Source organism: Lontra canadensis, unplaced genomic scaffold (genome assembly GCF_010015895.1).
Source record: "Lontra canadensis isolate GAN:19392208 unplaced genomic scaffold, GSC_riverotter_1.0 scaffold52, whole genome shotgun sequence".
NCBI lineage: Eukaryota > Metazoa > Chordata > Mammalia > Carnivora > Mustelidae > Lontra > Lontra canadensis.
Genome location: NW_022631046.1, coordinates 10,334,523 through 10,355,977, shown reverse-complemented (window position 1 = coordinate 10,355,977; position 21,455 = coordinate 10,334,523). Strand labels below are relative to the sequence as shown.

The following is a 21,455-nucleotide window of genomic DNA, read 5'->3' as shown; positions in this document are numbered from 1 at the left end:
CCAAGGTCTTGGAGCGTGATGCATGAGCCAGATGCTTGCTGGCTCTTGAATCTCACTCCCATCAGGGAGGAAGGAGGCACCGCCTGCAAGAAGTAGTGGAGCGGACGCTGCTGGGGTAGAGGACACTGCTGAGGGTGTTGAAGAGGGCATGACTGAGGACGCTGGGAAGAAAACAGGTGGAGCTCCCTTTCATGAGGGCCTTCGTGGCTATTTCAAACATTCCTTCAAGGTCCACTTTGTAGCACGATTATGGGAAAGCAGTGTGAGGCTGGGGAGAGCGTTCAGTCCAAGTCCTTGGGTAGCGGAGGCGAGAGCTTGGGCCTCTGAGTCAGCCGCAGGCGCATCTGAGTGCCGGCTCTGCCTTTACTAGACAGATGACTCTGCAAGTCATTCATTTCTTCTTCCAAAAGGTGGGAATGATACCGATTGTAAAGTGCTGTACAGAGAAGGCGATGGTATCCGTCACGCTCCTGCGTATTGCCCACTCCATAGTAGGAGCTCGCTCGTGTTAGTTTTCTTTTTTCTTCTCACATAAGTCCCATCATCTGCTGCCTACTAATTTCTTCCTATGTCTAAAATTTAATACGAGATTTCCCTCAGAAATAAATGAGTAAAATTGCATCAGTCTATTCCATGTGTGTATATCCTGGGCATGTTTTATTCAGTAGCACTCCTATGGGTTCTTTTCTCATCTTCTTTTTTTTTTTTTAAGATTTTATTTATTTACCTGACAGAGATCACAAATAGGCAGAGAGGCAGGCAGAGAGAGAGAGAGAGAGAGAGAGGAGGAAGCAGGCATCCTGCCGAGCAGAGAGCCAGATGCGGGGCTCGACCCCAGGACCCTGAGATCATGCATGACCTGAGCCGAAGGCAGAGGTTTAAGCCACTGAGCCACCCAGGTGCCCCCCCATCTTATCTTCTTGACACCCATATTTTTATGACCCTACTTACAATTTTTGTTATATAAATTATTATTCAAATACATAATCAAGGGAACAAATTGGTGAAACCTTTCTTTTTTTAAATGAACATGCTTTCACATGAATATTTCTGATGATATCTTCATTTCTTTTGAGTAGTGAAATAGCAAAAACAGAATTCCTCCTTAGAGAGTACATGAAATATGGATTTTTTCTGCTGAAATTGTCTCCAAAACACTGGCAAATCCAACAAGCGCTGAAAAGGGCGCAGATGAGAAAGAGTAGAGAGAGTATGAATGTCAGTCTTCCAGTACTAACAAGTGAGTCACACGTTCTTAATTTCAATTAAGTAAATATCCCTAATTCTCAGATGTTTCAATATTTATTTGAGTAATTTATTAAAGTCAGAATTTCTGTTTTAAGCAGAACCTGAACAAGAATTCCCACTATCTCTGATAATATTTTTTTAAAGATTTTATTTATTTATTTATCTAAAGAGCAAGTGTGTGCTAGTGGGGAGAGGGGCAGAGGGAGAGAATCCCAAGTAGGCTCCTCACTGAGCATGGAGCCCAACGTGGGGCTCCATCTCAGGACCCTGACTGAGACCATGACCTGAGCCGAAATCAAGAGTCAGTTGCTCACACACTGAGCCACCTAGGTGTCCTGGTGTTACTAATCTTTTAAAGTATTATATAATATGTTATCACAGAGTCTCAGAAATTAACACCCCATGGTACTTGTATTAGGAAGTCAACTCAATGGACCAAAAATAGATCTATTATAGGTAAGAATCGAATAAGTGATCAGAATACAAATCAAAGAGGAAAACTACCACTTCCAGCAACATTGGGGTGACATGGACCAGACTTATCCTCCTGCTTAAAAAAAATGTGAAAAATATATGAAGGTTTCAGGCATCAGGCATCAAGGAGAGAAGCAGAGATATCCATGAGAGAGGAGAGACAAATGAGATAAGCCAAATGATGGTCTCAGCATAGTGCCTGGGGAGCATTTCCAGGATGTAGCAGAGGAAGGAGGAGCCCAGCAGTCCCCATGAATTGCAGAGACGGAGCTAAGGATATATATAGGGAGGCTGGAGTTCCCAGAGCAGAGTCCTGGAGAGGAGAGAGCTACACAGAGAGTTCTCTCCAGAGTCTTCAGCTGAGGGCTGATCCTGAGACTCCTGGGTAAGAGCATTTACCCCACAGAAGCAAGTAAACTACAAACCAGGGAGAGCTCTTCCAGAGAGCTGATGGTTAAACACTTCCCAGCACAGCAGCGGTGGCTGTCACAGCTCACTTTGCTGTTATTAAGTTAAATCATGTGTACAGAGTATTGAGCACAGTGATGGCACTTGGTTAAACTCAACACACTTTGACAAGAGAGAAAACCTATAGAAAGGAAAATCAGGAGGTAATTGCATTTAGCAGCTTAAACTTCAGTGCTCCTAGACTTGTCCTTTAACTAGAGGATACTTAGAAAGCAATGAGTCCCTCAGTCTAGAGGAGTGAATGGCTGATGCAGGGATTATAGAAGTTATCAGGCTGTTGACTGAGGCAGGAAACAGGGACCTCCTTGTGCCCTGCAGGTCAGTTCCCCTCCATTCTGCCTGTTCCAGAGACCAGCCCTTGCCTTCAGCATCATACATTTGCTCGTTACAATGCCCCCATCCTATACTTCTGTCCTTGTATCATGAGACAAACTTCTCAGAAGTGTTTTCCCCTTTTTTCTCCCCCCCCTTTTTTCATTTCTAGAATTAAATACAACGAAAACAGATGGCAGTACTGAGGATCCCAGGAAGATATCATTTTCAGATGACTATTATGTGGAAAGAGATCGCCAAGGTAACACCAGAGACTTCATTCACAAAAGTAAAACCAGGGAGGTGCCCATCTCAAATTGGAAATCCGGGACCTCTGAGCTAACCTGGCAAACAAACGGTGGTGACCACATCACCCAGCATCCTTGGGGGCTAGGCGTTCCATTTCTTTCTCTCTGACATGATTACAAGACTCGGGAGAGGTAGATGAATGGACACAACAGGCACCGAAGTCAGGGGCAGAGAACCAGCACAAGACGTCCCCTCCACAAAATAGAACAACTGAAGTGTTCATCATTTTTATTTTTTGCCTTGATTTTTAAAAATCTGTGATTATATATGAAATATACCTGGTTAGGTTAAAAAAAAAAAGAACCATGATTTATATTTCACAATTCATGCCCCTGATTTGGGACTATCGATAGTTATATCATGTTTTTGATAATACGTACCCCGCACTGCCCCCACCCCGCCCCACCACTACCTTTGATTTTACTTTTAGGCTTGGAATCCAATTTCATTAGAATAAATAAGCTCGGGTATCTATTAGCTCAGGCATTCTATTATTATCATTCTAATAAAAAGAATGGGCATATCCATGCAGAAAAAATGAGTATCTTGCACCAAATAACTAGGACTCATTTCTAATTCTATGTTATTTCTTTTCATCTCCACCATCACCAATGACATGGACTTTGCCTGGGCATTATGAATAGGAAAACCACACAAGAAGTCCACTCCAGAGAGTAAGAAATCATCTGTATCAAGGTACGGTACTTACTTCATTAACTCTCTTGGAAATGTTTTTCAGAAAATATCCCTTTTAGCCTTTCCTCAACATAGAGACCATCTACAAATACCCGTCCTAACAGATACGGGAGGTAGTGGCTGCCATTTCCGGGTGCTCCTGAGGTGGCTGAGCTCCCATAGGCCCCCGCACATTCTTTGATGAGTGCCTGCCACTGCTGTTTGCAGAAACCACCTGCCCTCTGCATCCTGGGTCTGGCTCTCTCAGAGAGCTAAGATAAGCTACTCTGCTGACTCTTGCATTTGCAGTTTTACCACATCATTCGAAACTGCTGCAATCGGATCACAAAACTTTTTTGTTTGTTTTGTCCCTTACACGATAGTTGACTTGTTAATACTCATTTCATAAATTGCTAGTTCTCAACCCTGGCTATTTAAGAAAATATATTGATGACCAGGATGGGTACACTGGCCCCCAGGAGAGGATCTGGGCCAGCAACACAGTATCCATGACAATCACACATGACAAAAGTCAACACAGACACTGTACTCTAAATTCCAGGGACCCTGAGGTCACTCCACTTCTGTGGCACTTAAGAGTCACTGTTTTACTTTGCTTTTAATTGATGTTTTTTTTTTTTTTATTTTGAGATAGTTGTAGATTCACATACAGTTGCAAGAAATAATACAGAGAGATCTGTGTACCCTTTATCCAGTTTCCCCCAATGGTAACATCTTGCAAAACTGCAGTACAATATCACAAGCAGGATATTGGCATTGGCACAGTCAAGATACAAATACAGAACATCATCACAAGGATTCTTCATGTTGCCCCTTTGTAGTATATCCACTTCCCTCTCTCTTCCTCTCCTTAAGTCCTGGAATCACTAATCTGTTCTCTATCACTTTGATTTTTACCATTTCAAAACTGTTACATAAATGGAATCATACAGTATGTAATCTTTTGGGAGTGGATGTTTTACAGACCATACATTCTCTGAAGGTTCATCCAAGCTGTTGGGTCTATCAGGAGTTGGCTCCTTTTTATCACTGAGTAGTATCACAGTTAAACCCTTGCACAATATGGGTTTGAACTATGCATTTTCCCTTATATGTGGATTTTTTTGATAAACATAGTATAGTACTGTATATGTATTTTCCTTATGATCTTGACATTTTATTTAGCCTACTTTGTTGTATGAATATAGTATGTAATACATATAACTTACAAAATATGTTAACTGTTTAAGTTATTGGTAAGGATTCAGGTCAGCAGTTGGCTATTAGTGGTTAAGTTTTGGGGGAGTCAAAAGTTATATGTAGATTTTTGACAGTGTAAGGGTTGTTACAGAGTCAACAATAATATGGTATGGACACACTACAAATTAACTATTCACTCACTGAATGACATCCAGATTGTTTCCAATTTGGGGCTATAAAGAGTAAAATCGCTATAAATATCTTTGTGCAACTTATTGTGTGCACATTATTTCCATTTCTTTGGAATAAATGCCTATACTGCAGTTGCTGAGTTGGATGGTATGTACATGCTTAGTTTTTAAAGAAACTGCCAATTTTTTTCCCAGAGTGGTTACATCATTTTATATCCCCACTAGTAATGAACAAGGGATCCAGTTTCTCTATGTTCTCATCAGCATTTACTGTTTTCATTATTTTTTTCATTTTAGCTATTCTGATAGATGTATATATCTTATTTTGCTTTTTTAAAAAAAAGTTTATCCTCGTTATTTTTTATTTTTTTATTTGAGTATAGCGGACATACAATGTTACATTAGTTTTGGGTATACAACATCATGATACAATGCTATGCTCATCACAAGTATAGCCATCACCATGCAACACTATTATGCTATCATTGGCTATATTCCTTATGCTGTGCCTTTTATTCTTGTGACTTATTCATTCCATAACTGGAAGCCTGTATCTCCCATTCCCCTTCACATTGTGCCCATCTCCCACCCGTCCTCAAAATGGCTGGGCCACAGGGTGAAAGTGAGAGGCTCAAGGAGTGAATAGTTATTGTATCACGAGCAGGTAAGCAGTGGTGCTTTGTCCCAAGGGTCCTGGGGAGCCACTGAGGGTTTTAAGCAAGGGTATAACACAGACTCAATCAGATGTACATTTTAGAAAATTGGAAGTGGGAGTATTTTAGAAAATGAAATGGAGGGAGACAAATCTAGAGGTAAGAGGGTCCAGTTAGGAGCCTGGTGTCACAAGTCAAGGGAGAGATAATGAACAACCTCAACCTCAATCACAGAGTGACAGTGGGGACAAAGAAGAAGGGCTGTGAGACACCTCAGGGAAATGGCATTGATAGGCTTTGAAAGGCTCGAATAAATATCAGAGGAAGTGTGAGGAAAAGAGAATGGTCAAAAATAACTCAAATATTTTGTCAAGCATAACTCCGAAATCTCTGTGTGGCAACTGGTTGTATGGTGTTGGCATTCAATAATACTTGGAACACTGTTAGGGAAGCGGGCCTGAAGGGAAGATAAGGAGTGTGATTTTGGATTGTTTTAGTTTTAGCTCCTTGTAGGACAGCCAAGCAGACACTGATGTCCAGTTGGAAGTTGGACACTGAAGTCTAGAACTCAAGAGAAAGAGATAGATATGTGGGAGCCATTAGTATATTAGCAGTGATAGAATCCATTAAAGAGGGTGAATAACCCCTAAAGAGTGGGTAAAATGAGAGGGGAAGAAGGCTGAGGAACCACAGACATTTATATTGAAAAGAAAACCAAAAAGGTAACAAGAATTTCAGAGAGGTGGGAGAAGACTGATGAGAAAATGATACCATTGGATCAAGAGAAGAGCTGAGTGGACAGTAGTTACCAAATGCTTTCTCAGAGGATGTTTCCCAAATATTCATTTACTTCTATGGCTCTTTCTCCATGTTCCCACACCTTATTTCCCATACCTTAAAGGGCAGCTCCATTTTGTTCCCTCAAACTCAACACAAACAGAGCAAATATTAATTTTCTTCTTAGCTCATCCTTTAACTGTTTTCCATCTTATTAGGATGACTTCCATTATTCCAGATTCACAGACTACAAATGTTAGAGTCATCTCTGTCCCTTCTTTTTCGGCTCCGGTAGCTCTTTCTACTCATGGTTCCCAGGATTTCATTCTTTCATGTATCTCTAGATTCTCCTCCCATCCCAGCCCATTTACTCACTCTTCCCTTCATCACTACCTTCTACTTGAACGTGTTCATTACCTAGATCACACCAACAGCCACCTTACTCTCTCTAGTCTCTGCCTCTTTAATTTTCCAATCATTTTCAATTTATCCTTCTTAAAGGATTTTTCCAAAGCCTCTATGCAAACCACATAATTATTCTTTAAGAGTGTACCTCATCTCCTGTTCCCCCCAACCGACATTCCTCAGCCTGATCAGAAGATATTTTAAAAAGTAAAATCCACTCTTCAGAAGACAAATATTGTGTTACTCTGGGAACAAGCTTTGTTTTGAGCACTAGGAGCACATGTTTAGTTTGTCAAGAAGACTGCATTAAAAGAAACAAAACAGATGCAGAAATGTAGGTTGTCATGTGTTTCTTTAAAAAGATTTCTTATAAATGCACCTCAAATAATTGGTACCATATGGTTTGGCCCTTCCTTGTGGTCTCACTTGTTTAGATATGTCACCTTTGTCTGGATGGAATCTGATTCTTTTGCATATGTATGGAATCCATTGATTCCTGCAAACAGCGGTTTCCTAAAAGGCTAAAAAGGCTATTGAAAAGGACTACATTATAGTTAGGTTCCAAAGACAATTTAGAAATGAAGCAAATCTGTTGACTGAAAGTGGCTCAGAAATCAGACGTTTTCTTTCTTTTACAGCCACGCTGAGAGCATCAGTTCAGAAGACAGCTCGGAATTATTTTTAGAGAATGATATGGACTATGATCTGGTAACAAGATTATCTTTTTTAATTTAAATATTGTGTTTGGTGACGAGAATAAGAGCTCATTTTTTTCTTTTAAAATTAAAATTTCCTAGGGGCGCCTGGGTGGCTCTGTTGTTAAGTGTCTACCTTCAGCTCAGGTCATGATCCCAGGGTCCTGGGACTGAGCCCCACATCGAGCTCCCTGCTCAGTGGGAAGTCTGCTTCTTCCTCTCCCCCTGCTTGTGTTCTCTCTCTTGCTGTGTCTCTCTATGTCAAATAAATAAATAAAATCTAAGATGGTGGAGGAGTAGCAGACTGAAATGATATCAGGTTGCACGAGTTCAGCTAGATAGTTATCCAACCATTCCGAACACCTACAAACTCAACAGGAGATCTAAGAGAAGATAAGCAGCAATTCTAGGAACAGAAAATTGGCCACTTTCTGAAAGGTGGGATGTGCGGAGAAGTGAATCCTAGACAATCGGAAGATAGACCGTGGGGGGCGGGGCTGGATCCTAGCAAGCAGCAGAGCAGTGGAGCACAAAATCCGAACTTTCAGAAGTCTGCTCCACTGAGGGACATTGCTCCAGAGGCTAAGTGGGGGAGGGGCAAGGGGAAGCGGTAAGCCCTTGCAGGACAGTGTAGTCTCAGGACCTGCGGGGTCACTGAAAGATCAGGGCTGTTGGGATTGTGGCAGAGCTCCCAGGAATTGGAGTCACAGAGACAGAGCCCAGGAGTGAGCTCTCAGCTCGGAATTACCTTAAACCGTGATCTGCGGCACAGTTGGACCACTGTTCTTTGAGCAGGACCCCACAAGTGGCAGATCTGGGGAGACTCACCTTCCTCCTCTGGAGACAGGAATCTGCTGGGTTTGGAGATTCCAAATGGGGCTGTGCATCAGAGATAGAAACGCTCGATCACAGGCCGGGTGAACCCAGAGCAGAGCCGGAGACCAGGGAGATGGGAGTGACGGACCCCTTTTCTTTGAAGACGCACTGAGGAGTGGATTGGGAGGCCGCCATTTTCATTCCCATTCTCCAGAGCTCTACGGAAAGCATTCAGGGAACAAAAGCTCCCAAGAGAGAACTGGAGCAGATTTCTTAGCCCGGCCCTTGGAAAGGGTGGTGCAATTCTGTCTCAGGCAAAGACATTTGAGAATCACTACAACAGGCCCCTCCCCCAGAAAATCAACAAGAACATCCAGCCAAGAACAAGCTCACTGATCAAGGAGAACAGCGGAACTCCAGCGCTACGGGAAAGCAATGCATGAAATTCAAGGCTTTCTCCCCATGATCCTTTAGTCTTTCAAGGTAAAATTAAATTTTTTAAATTTTATTTTTTTATTTTTCTATTTTTAAAAATTTTTCCACTTTCTCTTTTAATGTTTTTTAACTAGTTTATCTTAACAATACCTTTTAAAAAAACTTTTTAAACCTTCATTATTATAGTCATATTTTATCCTTCATTGTATTTAACCTTATTTTTTGTATACATATAGGGTTTTTCTTTTTCTAAAAAATTTTGGGATATAACTTCTTCTAATAGATCAAAATATACCCTAAATCTAGTACAGGCTTTGTTCTAGTCTCCAGCCTGAGCACATTCTCTCCCCCACTTTTTTTTCTTCTTTCTTTTTCCAACCAACTTATCTTATCAATTCTTTTTTTTAGAAAGTTTTTAAAATGTTCATCTTTACAGTCATATTCCATCCCTTCATTATGTTTACTCTTATTTTTGTATATATATAAGGTTTTCTTTCTTTAAAATTTTGGGAGGTAGTTTCTTCTAAGAGACCAAAATATTCCTAAAATACTCCTAAAAATACTCCAAAAAACTCCTAAAGTGGGTGGCTCTGTTGTATTCACCAGTCTAATATATATATATATATATATATATATATATATATATATATATATTTTTTTTTTTTTTTTCCCTTTTTACCCCCTTTCTTCTCCCCTCAGTTTGGGGTCTCTTCTGATTTGGTTAGCGTACATTTTTCTGGGATCTTTGCCACCCTTTTAGTATTTTATTCTCTCGTACATATATTCTTATCTGGATAAAATGACAAGGCAGAAATACTCACCGAAGAAAAGAACAAGAGGCAGTACTGACGGCTATGGACCTAATCAGTACAGACATTGATAATATGTCAGATCTAGAGTTCAGAATGATTCTCAAGGTGCTAGCTGGGCTCGAGAAAGGCATGGAAGATATAAGAGAAACCCTGCCTGGAGAAATAAAACCCCTTTCTGGAGAAATAAAAGAACTAAAATCTAACCAAGCTGAAATAAAAAAGGTATTAATGAGGCACGGTCAAGAATGGAGGCTCTTATTGCTAGGATAAATGAGGCAGAAAAGAGAATTAGTGATATAGAAGACCAAATGATGGGGAATAAAGAAGCTGAGCAAAAGAGAGACAAATACTGGAACTAAAGGAGAGAAATCGAGAGCTAAGTGATACCATAAGACAAAACAATATTAGAATAATTGGGGTTCCAGAAGAAGAAAAAGAGAAAAAAAAAAAAAAGAGAGAGAGAGAGAGAAAGAGGGGCAGAAGGTATACTGGAACAAATTATAATAGAGAAATTCCTTAATATGGCAAAGGGAACAAGCATCAAAATCCAAGAGGGACAGAGAACCCCCCTCAAAATCAATAAAAATGGGTCCACACCCCATTATCTTAGTGACAAAGAGAAAATCCTGAAAACAGCTCAGGACAGGAAGTCTGTAACATACAATGGTAAAAATATTAGATTGGCGGCAGACTTATCCACAGAGACCTGGCAGGCCAGAAAGAACTGGCATGATATATTCAGAGCACTAAAGGAAGAAAATATGCAGCCAAGAATACTATATCCAGCTAGGCTATTATTGAAAATAGAATGAGAGATAAAAAGCCTCCAGGACAAACAAAAACTAAAAGAATTTGCAAACACCAAACCAGCCCCACAGAAAATATTGAAAGTGGTCCTCTAAGCAAAGAGAGAGCCTAAAAGTAGCCCAGAAAGGAACAGAGACAATATACAGTAACAGTCACCTTATAGGCAATACAATGGCACTAAATTCATATCTTTCAATAGTTACCCTGAATGTAAATGGGCTAAGTGTCCCAATCAAATGACAGAGGGTATCAGAATGGATAAAAAACAAAACCCATCCATATGCTGTCTACAAGAAACTCGTTTTAGACCCAAAGACACCTCCAGATTGAAAGTGAGGGGGTGGAAAACTATTTACCATGCTAATGGACATCAAAAGAAAGCTGGGCGGGCAATCCTTACATCAGATAAATTAGATTTTAAGCCAAAGACTATAATAAGAGATGAGGAAGGACTCAAGGGTCAAGACTCAAAGGGTCTGTCCAACAAGATCTAACAATTTTAAGTATCTATGCCCCTAACATGTGAGCAGCCAACTATATAAACCAACTAATAACAAAATCAAAGAAACACATCGACAATAATATAATAATAGTAGGGGACTTTAACACCCCCCGCTCACTGAAATGGACAGATCATCCAAGCAAAAATCAACAAAGAAATAAAGGCCTTAAATGACACACTGGACCAGATGGACATCACAGATATATCCAGAACATTCCATCCCAAAGCAACAGAATACACATTCTTCTCTAGTGCACATGGAACATTCTCCAGAATAGATCACATTCTGGGTTACAAAGCAGGTCTCAACCAGTACCAAAAGATTGGGATCATTCCCTGAATATTTTCAGACCACAATGCTCTAAAGCTAGAACTCAATCACAAGAGGAAAGTTGGAAAGAACTCAAATACATGGAGGCTAAAGAGCATCCTACTAAAGAATGAATGGGTCAACCAGGAAATTAAAGAAGAATTGAAAAAATTCATGGAAATAAGTGATAATGAAAACACAACTGTTCAAAATCTGTGGGACACAGCAAAGGAGGTCCCGAGAGGAAAGTATATAGCCATACAAGCCTTTCGCAAGAAACAAGAAAGTAGGATGCAACAGTACATTAAAAGGATTATTCACCACAACCAAGTGGGATTTATTCCTGGGCTGCAAGGTTGTTTCAACATCTGCAAATCAATCAATGTGATACAATACATTAATAAAAGAACAAACAAGAACCATATGATACTCTCAATAGATGCTGAAAAAGCATTTGACAAAGTACAGCATCCTTTCTTGATCAAAACTCTTAAAAGTATAGGGATAGAGGGTACATTCCTCAATATCATTAAAGCCATCTATGAAAAACCCACAGTGAATATCATTCTTGATGGGGGAAAACTGAGAGCTTTTCTGCTAAGATCAGGAACATGGCAGGGATGTCCACTATCACCACTGCTATTCAACACAGTACTAGATGTCCTAGCCTCAGCAATCACACAACAAAAAGAAATTACAGGCATCTGAATCAGCAAAGAAGTCAAACTTTCACTCTTTGCAGATGATATGATACTTTATGTGGAAAACCCAAAAGACTCCACTCCAAACTGCTAGAACTCATACAGGAATTCAGTAAAGTGTCAGGATATAAAATCAATGCACAGAAATCAGTTGCATTTCTCTACACCAACAGCAAGACAGAAGAAAGAGATATTAAGGAGACAACCCCACTTACAATTGCACCCCAAACCATAAGATACCTAGGAATAAACCTAACCAAAGAGGCAAAGAATCTGTACTCAGAAAACTATAGAGTACTCATGAAAGAAATTGAGGAAGACACAAAGAAATGGAAAAGCTTTCCATGTTCATGGATTAGAAGAACAAATATTGTGAAAATGTCTATGCTACCTAAAGCAATCTATACATTTAATGCAATCCCTGTCAAAATACCATCAATTTTTTTTCAAAGAAATGGGACAAATAATCCTAAACCCCGAATAGCCAGAGGAATGTTGAAAAAGAAAGCCAAAGTTGGTGGTATCACAATCCAGACTTCAAAGCTCTATTACAAAGCTGTCATCATCAAGACAGTATGGTACTGGCACAAAAACAGACACATAGATCAATGGAACAGAATAGAGAGCCCAGAAATAGACCCTCAACTCTATGGTCAACTAATCTTCGACAAAGCAGTAAAGAATGTCCAGTGGAAAAAAGACAGTCTCTTCAACAAATAGTGTTGGGAAAATTGGACAGCCACATGCAGAAAAATGAAACCAGACCATTTCCTTACACCACACACAAAAATAGACTCAAAATGGATGAAAGACTTCAATGTGGGACAGGAATCCATCAAAATCCTAGAGGAGAACACAGGCAGCAACCTCCTTGACCTCAGGCACAGCAACTTCTTCCTAGAATCATCGCCAAAGGTAAGGGAAGCAAGGGCAAAAATGAACTACTGGGACCTCATCAAGATCAAAAGTTTTTGCACACCAAGGAAACAGTCACAAAACCAAAAGACAACTGACAGAATAGGAGAAGATATTCACAAACGACATATCAGATAAAGGGCTAGTATCCAAAATCTATAAATAACTTATCAAACTCAACACCCAAAGAACAAATAATCCAATCAAGAAATGGGCAGAGGACATGAACAGACATTTCTGCAAAGGAGACATCCAGATGGCCAACAGACCTATGAAAAAATGCTCAACATCACTTGGCATCAGGGAAATACAAATTAAAACCACAATGAGATACCACCTCACAGCAGTCAGAATGGCTAAAACTAACAAGTCAGGAAATGACAGATGTTGGAGAGGATGCAGAGAAAGGGGAACCCTCTTACACTGTTGGTGGGAATGTAAGCTGGTGCAGCCACTCTGGAAAACAATATGGAGGCTCCTCAAAAAGTTGAAAACAGAGCTACCCTATGACCCAGCAATCGCACTACTGGGTATTTACCCTAAAGATACAAATGTAGTGATCGAAGGAGCACAGGCACCTGAATGTTTATAGCAGCAATGTCTGCAATAGCCAAACTACGGAGAGAACCTAGATGTCCATCAACAGATGAATGGATAAAGAAGATGTGATACACACACACACACACACACACACACACACACACTGGAATGCTACACAGCCATCAAAAGAAATGAAATCTTGCCATTTGCAAGGACATGGATGAAACTAGAGGGTATTATGCTGAGCAAAATAAGTGAATCAGAGAAAGAATTATTATAGGATCTCCCTGATAGGAGGAATTTAAGAGGCAGAATGGGGGGTCTAGGGGGTAGGGAAGGAAAAAATGAAACAAGATGGGATCAGGAAAGAGACAAACCATAAGAGTCTCTTAATCTCACAAAACAAATTGAGGGCTGCTGGGGGGAGGGGGGTATGGAGAGGGTGGTTGGGTTATGGACATTGGGGAGGGTATGTGAAATGTTGAGTGCTGTGAAGTGTATAAGCCCGATGATTCACAGACCCGTACCCCTGGGGCAAATAATACATTATATGTTAATAAAAATAATTAATAAAAGAAATGAAAACTAAATAAAATATTTTTTAAGAATTAAAATTTCCTATTCCAAATATTCCACAACTTTCCAGAAGGGAAGATTTTGACGCTGTTTCCCAGTTGCATCTATAGTTCATCTTTGTCATCATCTAATGAAAAATGTTAAGAAGTAATAATTTAGGAGATATATATATTCTCTACAGTCTTCCTGCAGAGCATAAAATAGTCACTTTCTGACTGCTTATCATTTTAATGGAGATTGAGATATGCTGTGTAGCTGTACTGTAAGACAAATCTACTTTCCACAAAACAGCCCTTTATTTTACAAGACTGACTTTGAGCTAACCCCATCCTGAATATAACCACAGAAACTCACAAGAAACAAAAAACACTTCAAAAAGCCATCCCTTATTACATGTAACACATCTTATACAAGTGATCTTTTTTCAAAATTGCGGTTAAAAAAAAGTTAACAGAATTTATCGTCCTAACCATTTTTATATTTAAATGTACAGTATAGTGTTAACTATATGCACATTTTTGTGCAACAGATCTCTAGAACATTTTCATCTTGCAAAACAGAGACCTGTACCCACTGAACCTCTCTATTCTCCCTCCCTGTAGCCCAGGCAACCATGGTTCTACTTTCTAAGAGTTTGATTACTTTAGATACCTCATAAAAGTGGAATCATGCAGTTTTGTCTCTCTGTAACTTGGCTTTTTTTCACAGAACTTATTGTCCTCCAGATTCACCCATGTAGTAGCTTGTGCCAGGATTTCCTTGTTTTTTAAGGCTGAATAATATCCCATTGTATGGCAATACTATGTTTTCTTTATCCATTCATCCATTAATGGACCTTTAGGTTGCTTCCACCTCTTTGCTATAGTAAATATGATGAACATGGTGTGAAATACCCATGCCATCTTTTTAAAAATTAAATTTACTTAAAGTAATATGTATATTTATTAAGTTTTGGGAAAATACAAAATAAAATAGAGGGAGAAAATGACCTTCACTTAGCCTCCTTTTTCTTTCTTCTATTCCCTTTCCTGCCTTTCCCTTGCCCATTTTCCCTTTCTTCCTGCCTTGGCCTCCTCTTCTCCATCCTTCTTCTTTCTGTTTTCCTTATCTTCCTTTTTTCCTTCTATGTTACCTTGCATCTCCCCCAGCACCCTAAATGTCCTCTTCCTGAAGTCCAGCTGTCATGGAGATAGGCTCTTTTGCCATTCTCTGCCTACCTCCCTCATAATCAGAATGGCATTCCTTTTCCTCACTGTATTTTTCTAGATAAGTATAAGTAGCATATTTTTAAGTGAATTATATTCATTACTGACTGATTAGGAGCCAGAGCTTTACTTCAAAGAACCAGAAGAGTTACTTCAAGTCCTCACAGAGCTGGAAGAGCAGAATCTAACTTTGGTACAATATTCCCAAGATGTAGATGAAAATCTTGAAGATGTAAATAAAAGAGAAAAACTTATACAGGATAAAATGTAAGTTATTAAGAACAAGTAGATTTATTCCATTAAGCAGTTTCTAACCAGACACAGATTCCATCTAATTCCTAAGTGAACCTTCCTTAGGGTCTCTCTGGATATAGGGTGGGATTTTTATTAATAGTAATTTATATTGTAGGGTGTAAAAAGTAGAAGTTATATTTACACAGAATAGACTTTCATTTTAGTCTCTACTTCCTTTCACTTGTCAAAATATTTTCCTAACTAGCAATAATAAAAGGTAGTTTGAAAAATTATAAAGAATTAACAGGTACTGTCTTAATTTTTTTCTTATTGAAATAGAGTTGACACACATGTTACATTAGTTTCAGGCATACAGCACAGTGATCCCACAACTCATTAGGTTTTGTCTGGGGCAGTTTTCACTCTACCATCCAACAAATCAAATCAGGCTTTGGATGATAATGCTAACCCATGCATTTTCCCTGGTCTGACTCTCAACAAAGTTATGTGCCTCAAATATTATAGCATTTTATAATGTACATATGTAGATAGAGCTGGCCTCTCATAAAAGGGATTTCTGTCGGGGGAAGGAGGCTGGATTTGATGACTCACAAAACTCCTTCTGTAAAATTTCATATAATTGGAAGTAATATTGGAAGCTACTGGCCAATAGCTTCGAATTGCAGAGACTAAATGTGTTTACCCATTATAAAAATGTGTAAAGGCTTTTTAGGAAGTTTTCTGGGGCAAAAGATGGCAGTCTTTTCAAACAGTAGGTGAAACTACACTGAACTTTGGAACAAATTAACTTACTCAAAAGTTAAGACCCTACAAATCATGATTTTATAGCCACCCCATTACAACTAGTGTATCCTTTTTACCCTTGTCTCCTCTCTTCCAATCCTTACCACATATGGTGCTCTCGCCCTGACATATGTGAGTTTTGGGGACTATGTGGGTAGGTTGGGCAGGAAAAGGGGATCTATGTCAGAACAGAATCTATCTCTAGATCACATCACAACTTGGCTTCCTGACACATCATCTCTGCTGTTATTTGGAGGGTTTCAGAGGAACCACAGGAAGAAAATGCTTCCTGGTGGAAGTTAAAAGCAGCATCTATGCATTTACTATTCTCATTTTACCTGAAAAGTTGCATGTAATTTGATGAAGTCTTAAACTACGAACTTGTATTTGGCTTGCTAGACATAGGATGTTGATACATGATATGGAAAGTGTTGAAAGTCCTGACTGATGATTTATTTCTAAACCAGAAATTACAGACAAGGGTCTCTTTCTTCTTTTGCCATAGAAATAGCAACATAGAGTTTCTTCTGAAGCACAAGGAAATGCTTAAGGCTAGCTGTGAGAGAGAAGAGGAAAAAGCAGCAGAACTGGAATTAAGGTCCAGGCTATTTAGTTTTGGAGAATTTCAGTCAGACACTCAGGTAATCCTTCTTTGCCTATGGTAATTTTATTTTGGCTCATATTAATAATAATGTGCATTCCCTGTCCACTAAGCATTGGAGTGGGGAGTTAAAGCACACCACAAATCCTAGGCTGATGACAGAGGCAAAAAACCAGCTTGGGATTATCATGCTAGTATGCAATGATCAATTTACAGAGTAGAAAACATTCAAAATGGCAATGGGACTCTTTTTTTTTTTTTAAAGATTTTATTTATTTATTTGACAGACAGAGATCACAAGTAGACAGAGAGGCAGGCAGAGAGAGAGAGGGAAGCAGGCTCCCTGATGAGCAGAGAGCCCGATGCGGCACTCGATCCCAGGACCCTGAGATCATGACCTGAGCCAAAGGCAGCGGCTTAACCCACTGAGCCACCCAGGCGCCCGGCAATGGGACTCTCTTAAAATGTTGCTCTAATTATTAAAAGGTCTGATACTGACCCCCCCCCATAGATACATTTCTTTTAGTCAGAGTGTATATACATGAAGTAGTTCATTGCTTATGACCATTTTGATAGTAATTTGAAGAGCAAATAATTAATAGGGGAAGCACTGAATCAAAACTGAATGGAGTATCTGCCCAGCACTGAGCCTCTAACAGATTTTGGCTTCTCTTGCATATATATGTAGATCCATTATTGGAGCCCCTGTGACGCACATTTATGTACTATTTACCTGTACATCTCTCCCAGCTGGGTGCAAATCCCTTCAGGGCAGGGATTGTATGAGCCTTCCTAGTTAGATATGTTAAGTGTCCCTATAAAGTAGGTGCTCAATAAATGTTTGTTGAATGAATGATTAGTTTCTAGACCCACAACACACTCCCACAAGCATTGATTTCCTTGGAAAAAAATCTCAAATGAAATAAAAATTCAAATCTCATCTGTGAGGCTAATAAAACATTTATGGTTATGAACTTGATTTTCAAACAGAGGTAGATTTGGGGGAATTCACTCAGAAGACTGTCCTCCCTAACCATAGGATGGGTAAGGTTACAAAAGCCAAAGTTATTTATGACTCGTTCACACACACACATTTCCTAGGGTGGTAGAGTAAGTATCCTGAGTTAGAAGGGAAAGGGGTCATGCACTGCTAGAGCACAAAGTGTGATGACAGCCACGTTTCAGTTCTTCAGTGTTGGCTTTTTCTAAACCTTGTGTGCGGTAAAATATATGTAACAGAATTTACCATTTAACCATTCTAAGTGTACAGTTAAGGGACATTAGGTATATCTGCAGTGTTGGGTAACCATCACCACCATCTATTTACAGAATTTTTCATTATCCCAAATAGAAACTCTGTATCCATTAAACAATCTTCCTGGCCTCTGGTAATTTTTATCCTACTTTCTGTCTCTATAAATTTGCCTATTTTTAGGTACCTTACATAAATGGAATCATACAATAGTTGTCCTTTTGTGCCTTAGCATCATGTTTTCAAGGTTCATCCATGCTGTAGCATGTGTCAGAATTTAATTGCTTTTAGGGCTGAATAATATTCTACTGTATTTACATTCCACATTCTGTTTATCCATTTCTCTGCTGATGAACGTTTGGGGTGCTTCCACCCTTCAGTTGTTTTAAATAATTCTGAAGCTGACTGACGCAAAAAAAATGTCAGATAAATATCAGCGATGTTTCACCCTCCCCCAACCAAACCCCCTTCATCCAAGTTTAGGAGAGCTATATAAAACAGTAACATTTTCAATATTCTTAAATGTCAAGGCAACTGGATCCCTAAACAAAGTAGGTAGAATTGATCTGAAAATTACTTTTTAAAAGATAAATTTGGGTCACAAGTATAATTTTGGTATTCAAGTATTGCACAGTCTGGGAAAATAGGCCTAATAATTCATAGTATGTCCTAGAGATGTGAAATGCTAGTGTGGAAAAGGGGGACAGAACAGGAAAGTTGACAGGGGAAAATTATTCTTGGAATCACTCCCATTCTTTCAGATGGGCAAAACATAATCCTTTATGAGTAAACAGTTTTATCTAATTTTGATATTCATAAATCATCATAGTTACTTTGGATTTGTAATGATAAAATCAGTATTTTATTCTTTCTAAACTTCCACACTCCTAACTACTTAATCCCTGAAAACATTTTTGATTCAATATTTTACTTTTTTTTTTTTTTTAAGATTTTATTTATCTGAGAGAGAGAGAGAGAGAAGCATGAGATGGGGAGGGTCAGAGGGAGAAGCAGACTTCCTGCTGAGCCAGGATCTGGATGTAGGACTCTGATCCTGGGACTCCAGGATCTTGACCTGGAGACACTTAATGAAGACAGGCACTTTAACCAACAGAGCCACCCCAGGCATCCTTAATATTTTAAGATAAAATTTAAAATTCAAATATAATGTAATATTGAGAAGCACACAAATTATAAGGTAATTATAAATTATCTCTTAAGAAATTTCCTCACAGTGAATATACTCATGTAACACCCCTCCACCCTGGATTAGGGAATAGATCATTATAACACACCTCAGAAGCCTCCCTCACGCCTCCTTTCCTGTCTCCCTCAAAGGGGATTGTGGTCACAATCCTGACTTCTCTTACCAATTACCAGAGGCCATTAGCTTTCATGTTTTGAACTTTATTTAAATGGAATCATGTAGTACGTCTGGCTTCTCTTTCTCAAAATTCGACCGCGTTATTTGGTGCAGCAGTTATATTTTCATTGTACATGAAATGGAATGTAAGCTACTGCACAATCTGCAGGATGTATTAATCTCTTGTTTCTTTCCTTCAAATAGGGAGCTGATCTAGTTCAACTGGGAGTTATTTGCAATCAGCACACAGGCTTGAACTACAAAAACTTAAAATGACAGAGACAGCTCCTGCTCCTATCCACATTTGATATAATCACTCCTAAACATCACTCTGGTCAGATCACTTCCCTTTCACTATTGGAAGGCATCCAGTCCTTACTCATCCCAGTTTCCGGTCTCCCACAATTTTGGCCCACTCTACCTCTCCAAACAGCAAGAGCTCCTCCCATCTTTTGCAGCCTCCCGGGCAGGCCCTCCTTTGAGGGACTCTGGGCTGCGTCTGCCATCTAGTGGCAGCTCCGGAGATTGGACACTGTACTATGAGCTCCCTTTTTCCTTTGCCCTTTGGCTCTGTTGGGCCAGGCCCTCAATCTTTCTCATATGAGTATTTATTCCTTAACCTCATTCCCTAATTCTATTTCTTCCGCTGTTCTTACCTTGTTATCTTAAGAAAACATCTCTCTTTGTCTTTTCCTTTCCTTTTCACAAGGAGAACTTAAAAAAAAAAAAAAAAAAGGCATTCTGGAAAAAAGACATCCTGAAAGGCTACTGCCCATCTACTCCTAAAACTCTTAAGTGTTCAAGAGCTCTCCTTCAGAAATTTTCATTAACTACTAACCGTTCTTATTAAAGTTGCTTTTTTCTCAGAACCAGGGTTCAAAATATTTTTAAAAATAGGACTCCCACTGCAGCAAAATTGTTTTTACATACCCAATACATACTTCTTGATGGGTGGGTTGCTTTTATTTTCCATTTTATAGTTTTCTGTATTTCTAAAGTTTTCTAAAAGGAATACACTGATATAAATAGGAAATATAATAAATGTTATGTAGAAAGGGAGAGCAAAAAAGAGCTTTATGGCAAACAGGCGTTTTGCTTTTTTCTTATAATAATATTACTTTGTGGTTCTCCAAGTTTTCTAAAAGGACCATTTTTTAAAGTTTTGAATTTTAATTCCAGTAAACAAAGTTTTACCAGTTTCAGGTATAAAAAGGAGCATGTTTTAAACACATAAGTGTCAGAGAAGAAAAGGGGTGCTTGGTGGTAAACAGTACCATCAGAAAGGTGTTTAAACCAGGAGGTGGGAAAGACAAGCTGTTGGAAGTAAACTATTAATAACATGTCTTGACTTGTAATTAAGTGTTGGTGGCTCTGTAAGGAGACTGTGATTCCAGGAGGGGTTCCCCATGGCTCCTGGAGCCACATCTGTCTTGAGTGTTATTTGTCGTTGGCTTCATGATGATTCTCATCTTCTTGAGCAGAATCAGGAATTGGGGCAGGATGCTACCTGGAGAACGATTTACTTTGCCCAGCAGTTTATTGAGATCCTCTTAACTGCGAATGCCAAATTCACGGTGGAGAAAGAGGCTGAGAGTTTTTTGATCCCGAAACACGTTACCTACCAGCTCGAGCATATCTACCAACAGTTAAGACGGCGCAGTGGCCAGGTACAGGGATCAGCAAGGTTTGGCCTAAGCGTCTGCTTAGACCAGAATACTACAACGGCTTTCCAATTGCAAGAGAGAAAATTAAACTCCTTGAAAGACTTTGTAGGTCAGCCTGGCAATCTGTTTGCTTGTAACTTTTTTTTTCCTCTGAGTATGCATTCAGTCATTTATTCAGCAAACATTTATTAAGTGCATAGTTATAAGCAAGGTGCTGCTTTAGGTATAAATGTAAACATAAGAAATAACTCCTACCCTCCAGTTGCTTACAGTCTAGAAGGGGAAATAAGGCAAGTATGTAAATAGCTTTCACATAAGATGACTGTAGTTTCAGCAATGAATAGTAAGTGCAAAAGAAAACAAAACAAACCACCACCAAAGCTCACACCCTGTGTTGCAAGGAAGTGCACTAGCTTGGCAAAAAACAAAAAGGATTTAAAATGTATATATACGTTGCCTCTACCTGAATGCTCACGGAATCAGATACACTAAAACACTCAAGCAAAAAGAT

The 21,455-nt window shown here is 39.2% G+C and overlaps 1 protein-coding gene across 5 annotated transcripts in view; it reads left to right on the top strand.

Annotated features, from left to right (window-relative positions):
- The window catches only part of CCDC38 (coiled-coil domain containing 38), a 47,863-nt gene that overhangs the window by 20,531 nt on the left and 5,877 nt on the right, over positions 1–21,455 (top strand). For 4 of the 5 annotated variants that reach the window (XM_032874266.1, XM_032874265.1, XM_032874269.1 and 1 more), the window contains 7 exons: positions 1,080–1,240; positions 2,675–2,764; positions 3,456–3,507; positions 7,351–7,420; positions 15,142–15,293; positions 16,570–16,705; positions 20,762–20,947. In XM_032874266.1, coding sequence (XP_032730157.1) covers positions 1,080–1,240; positions 2,675–2,764; positions 3,456–3,507; positions 7,351–7,420; positions 15,142–15,293; positions 16,570–16,705; positions 20,762–20,947 — 847 coding nt within the window. The remainder of the gene's footprint in view (positions 1–1,079; positions 1,241–2,674; positions 2,765–3,455; positions 3,508–7,350; positions 7,421–15,141; positions 15,294–16,569; positions 16,706–20,761; positions 20,948–21,455) is intronic. The other variant, XM_032874267.1, reaches the window with a different exon arrangement.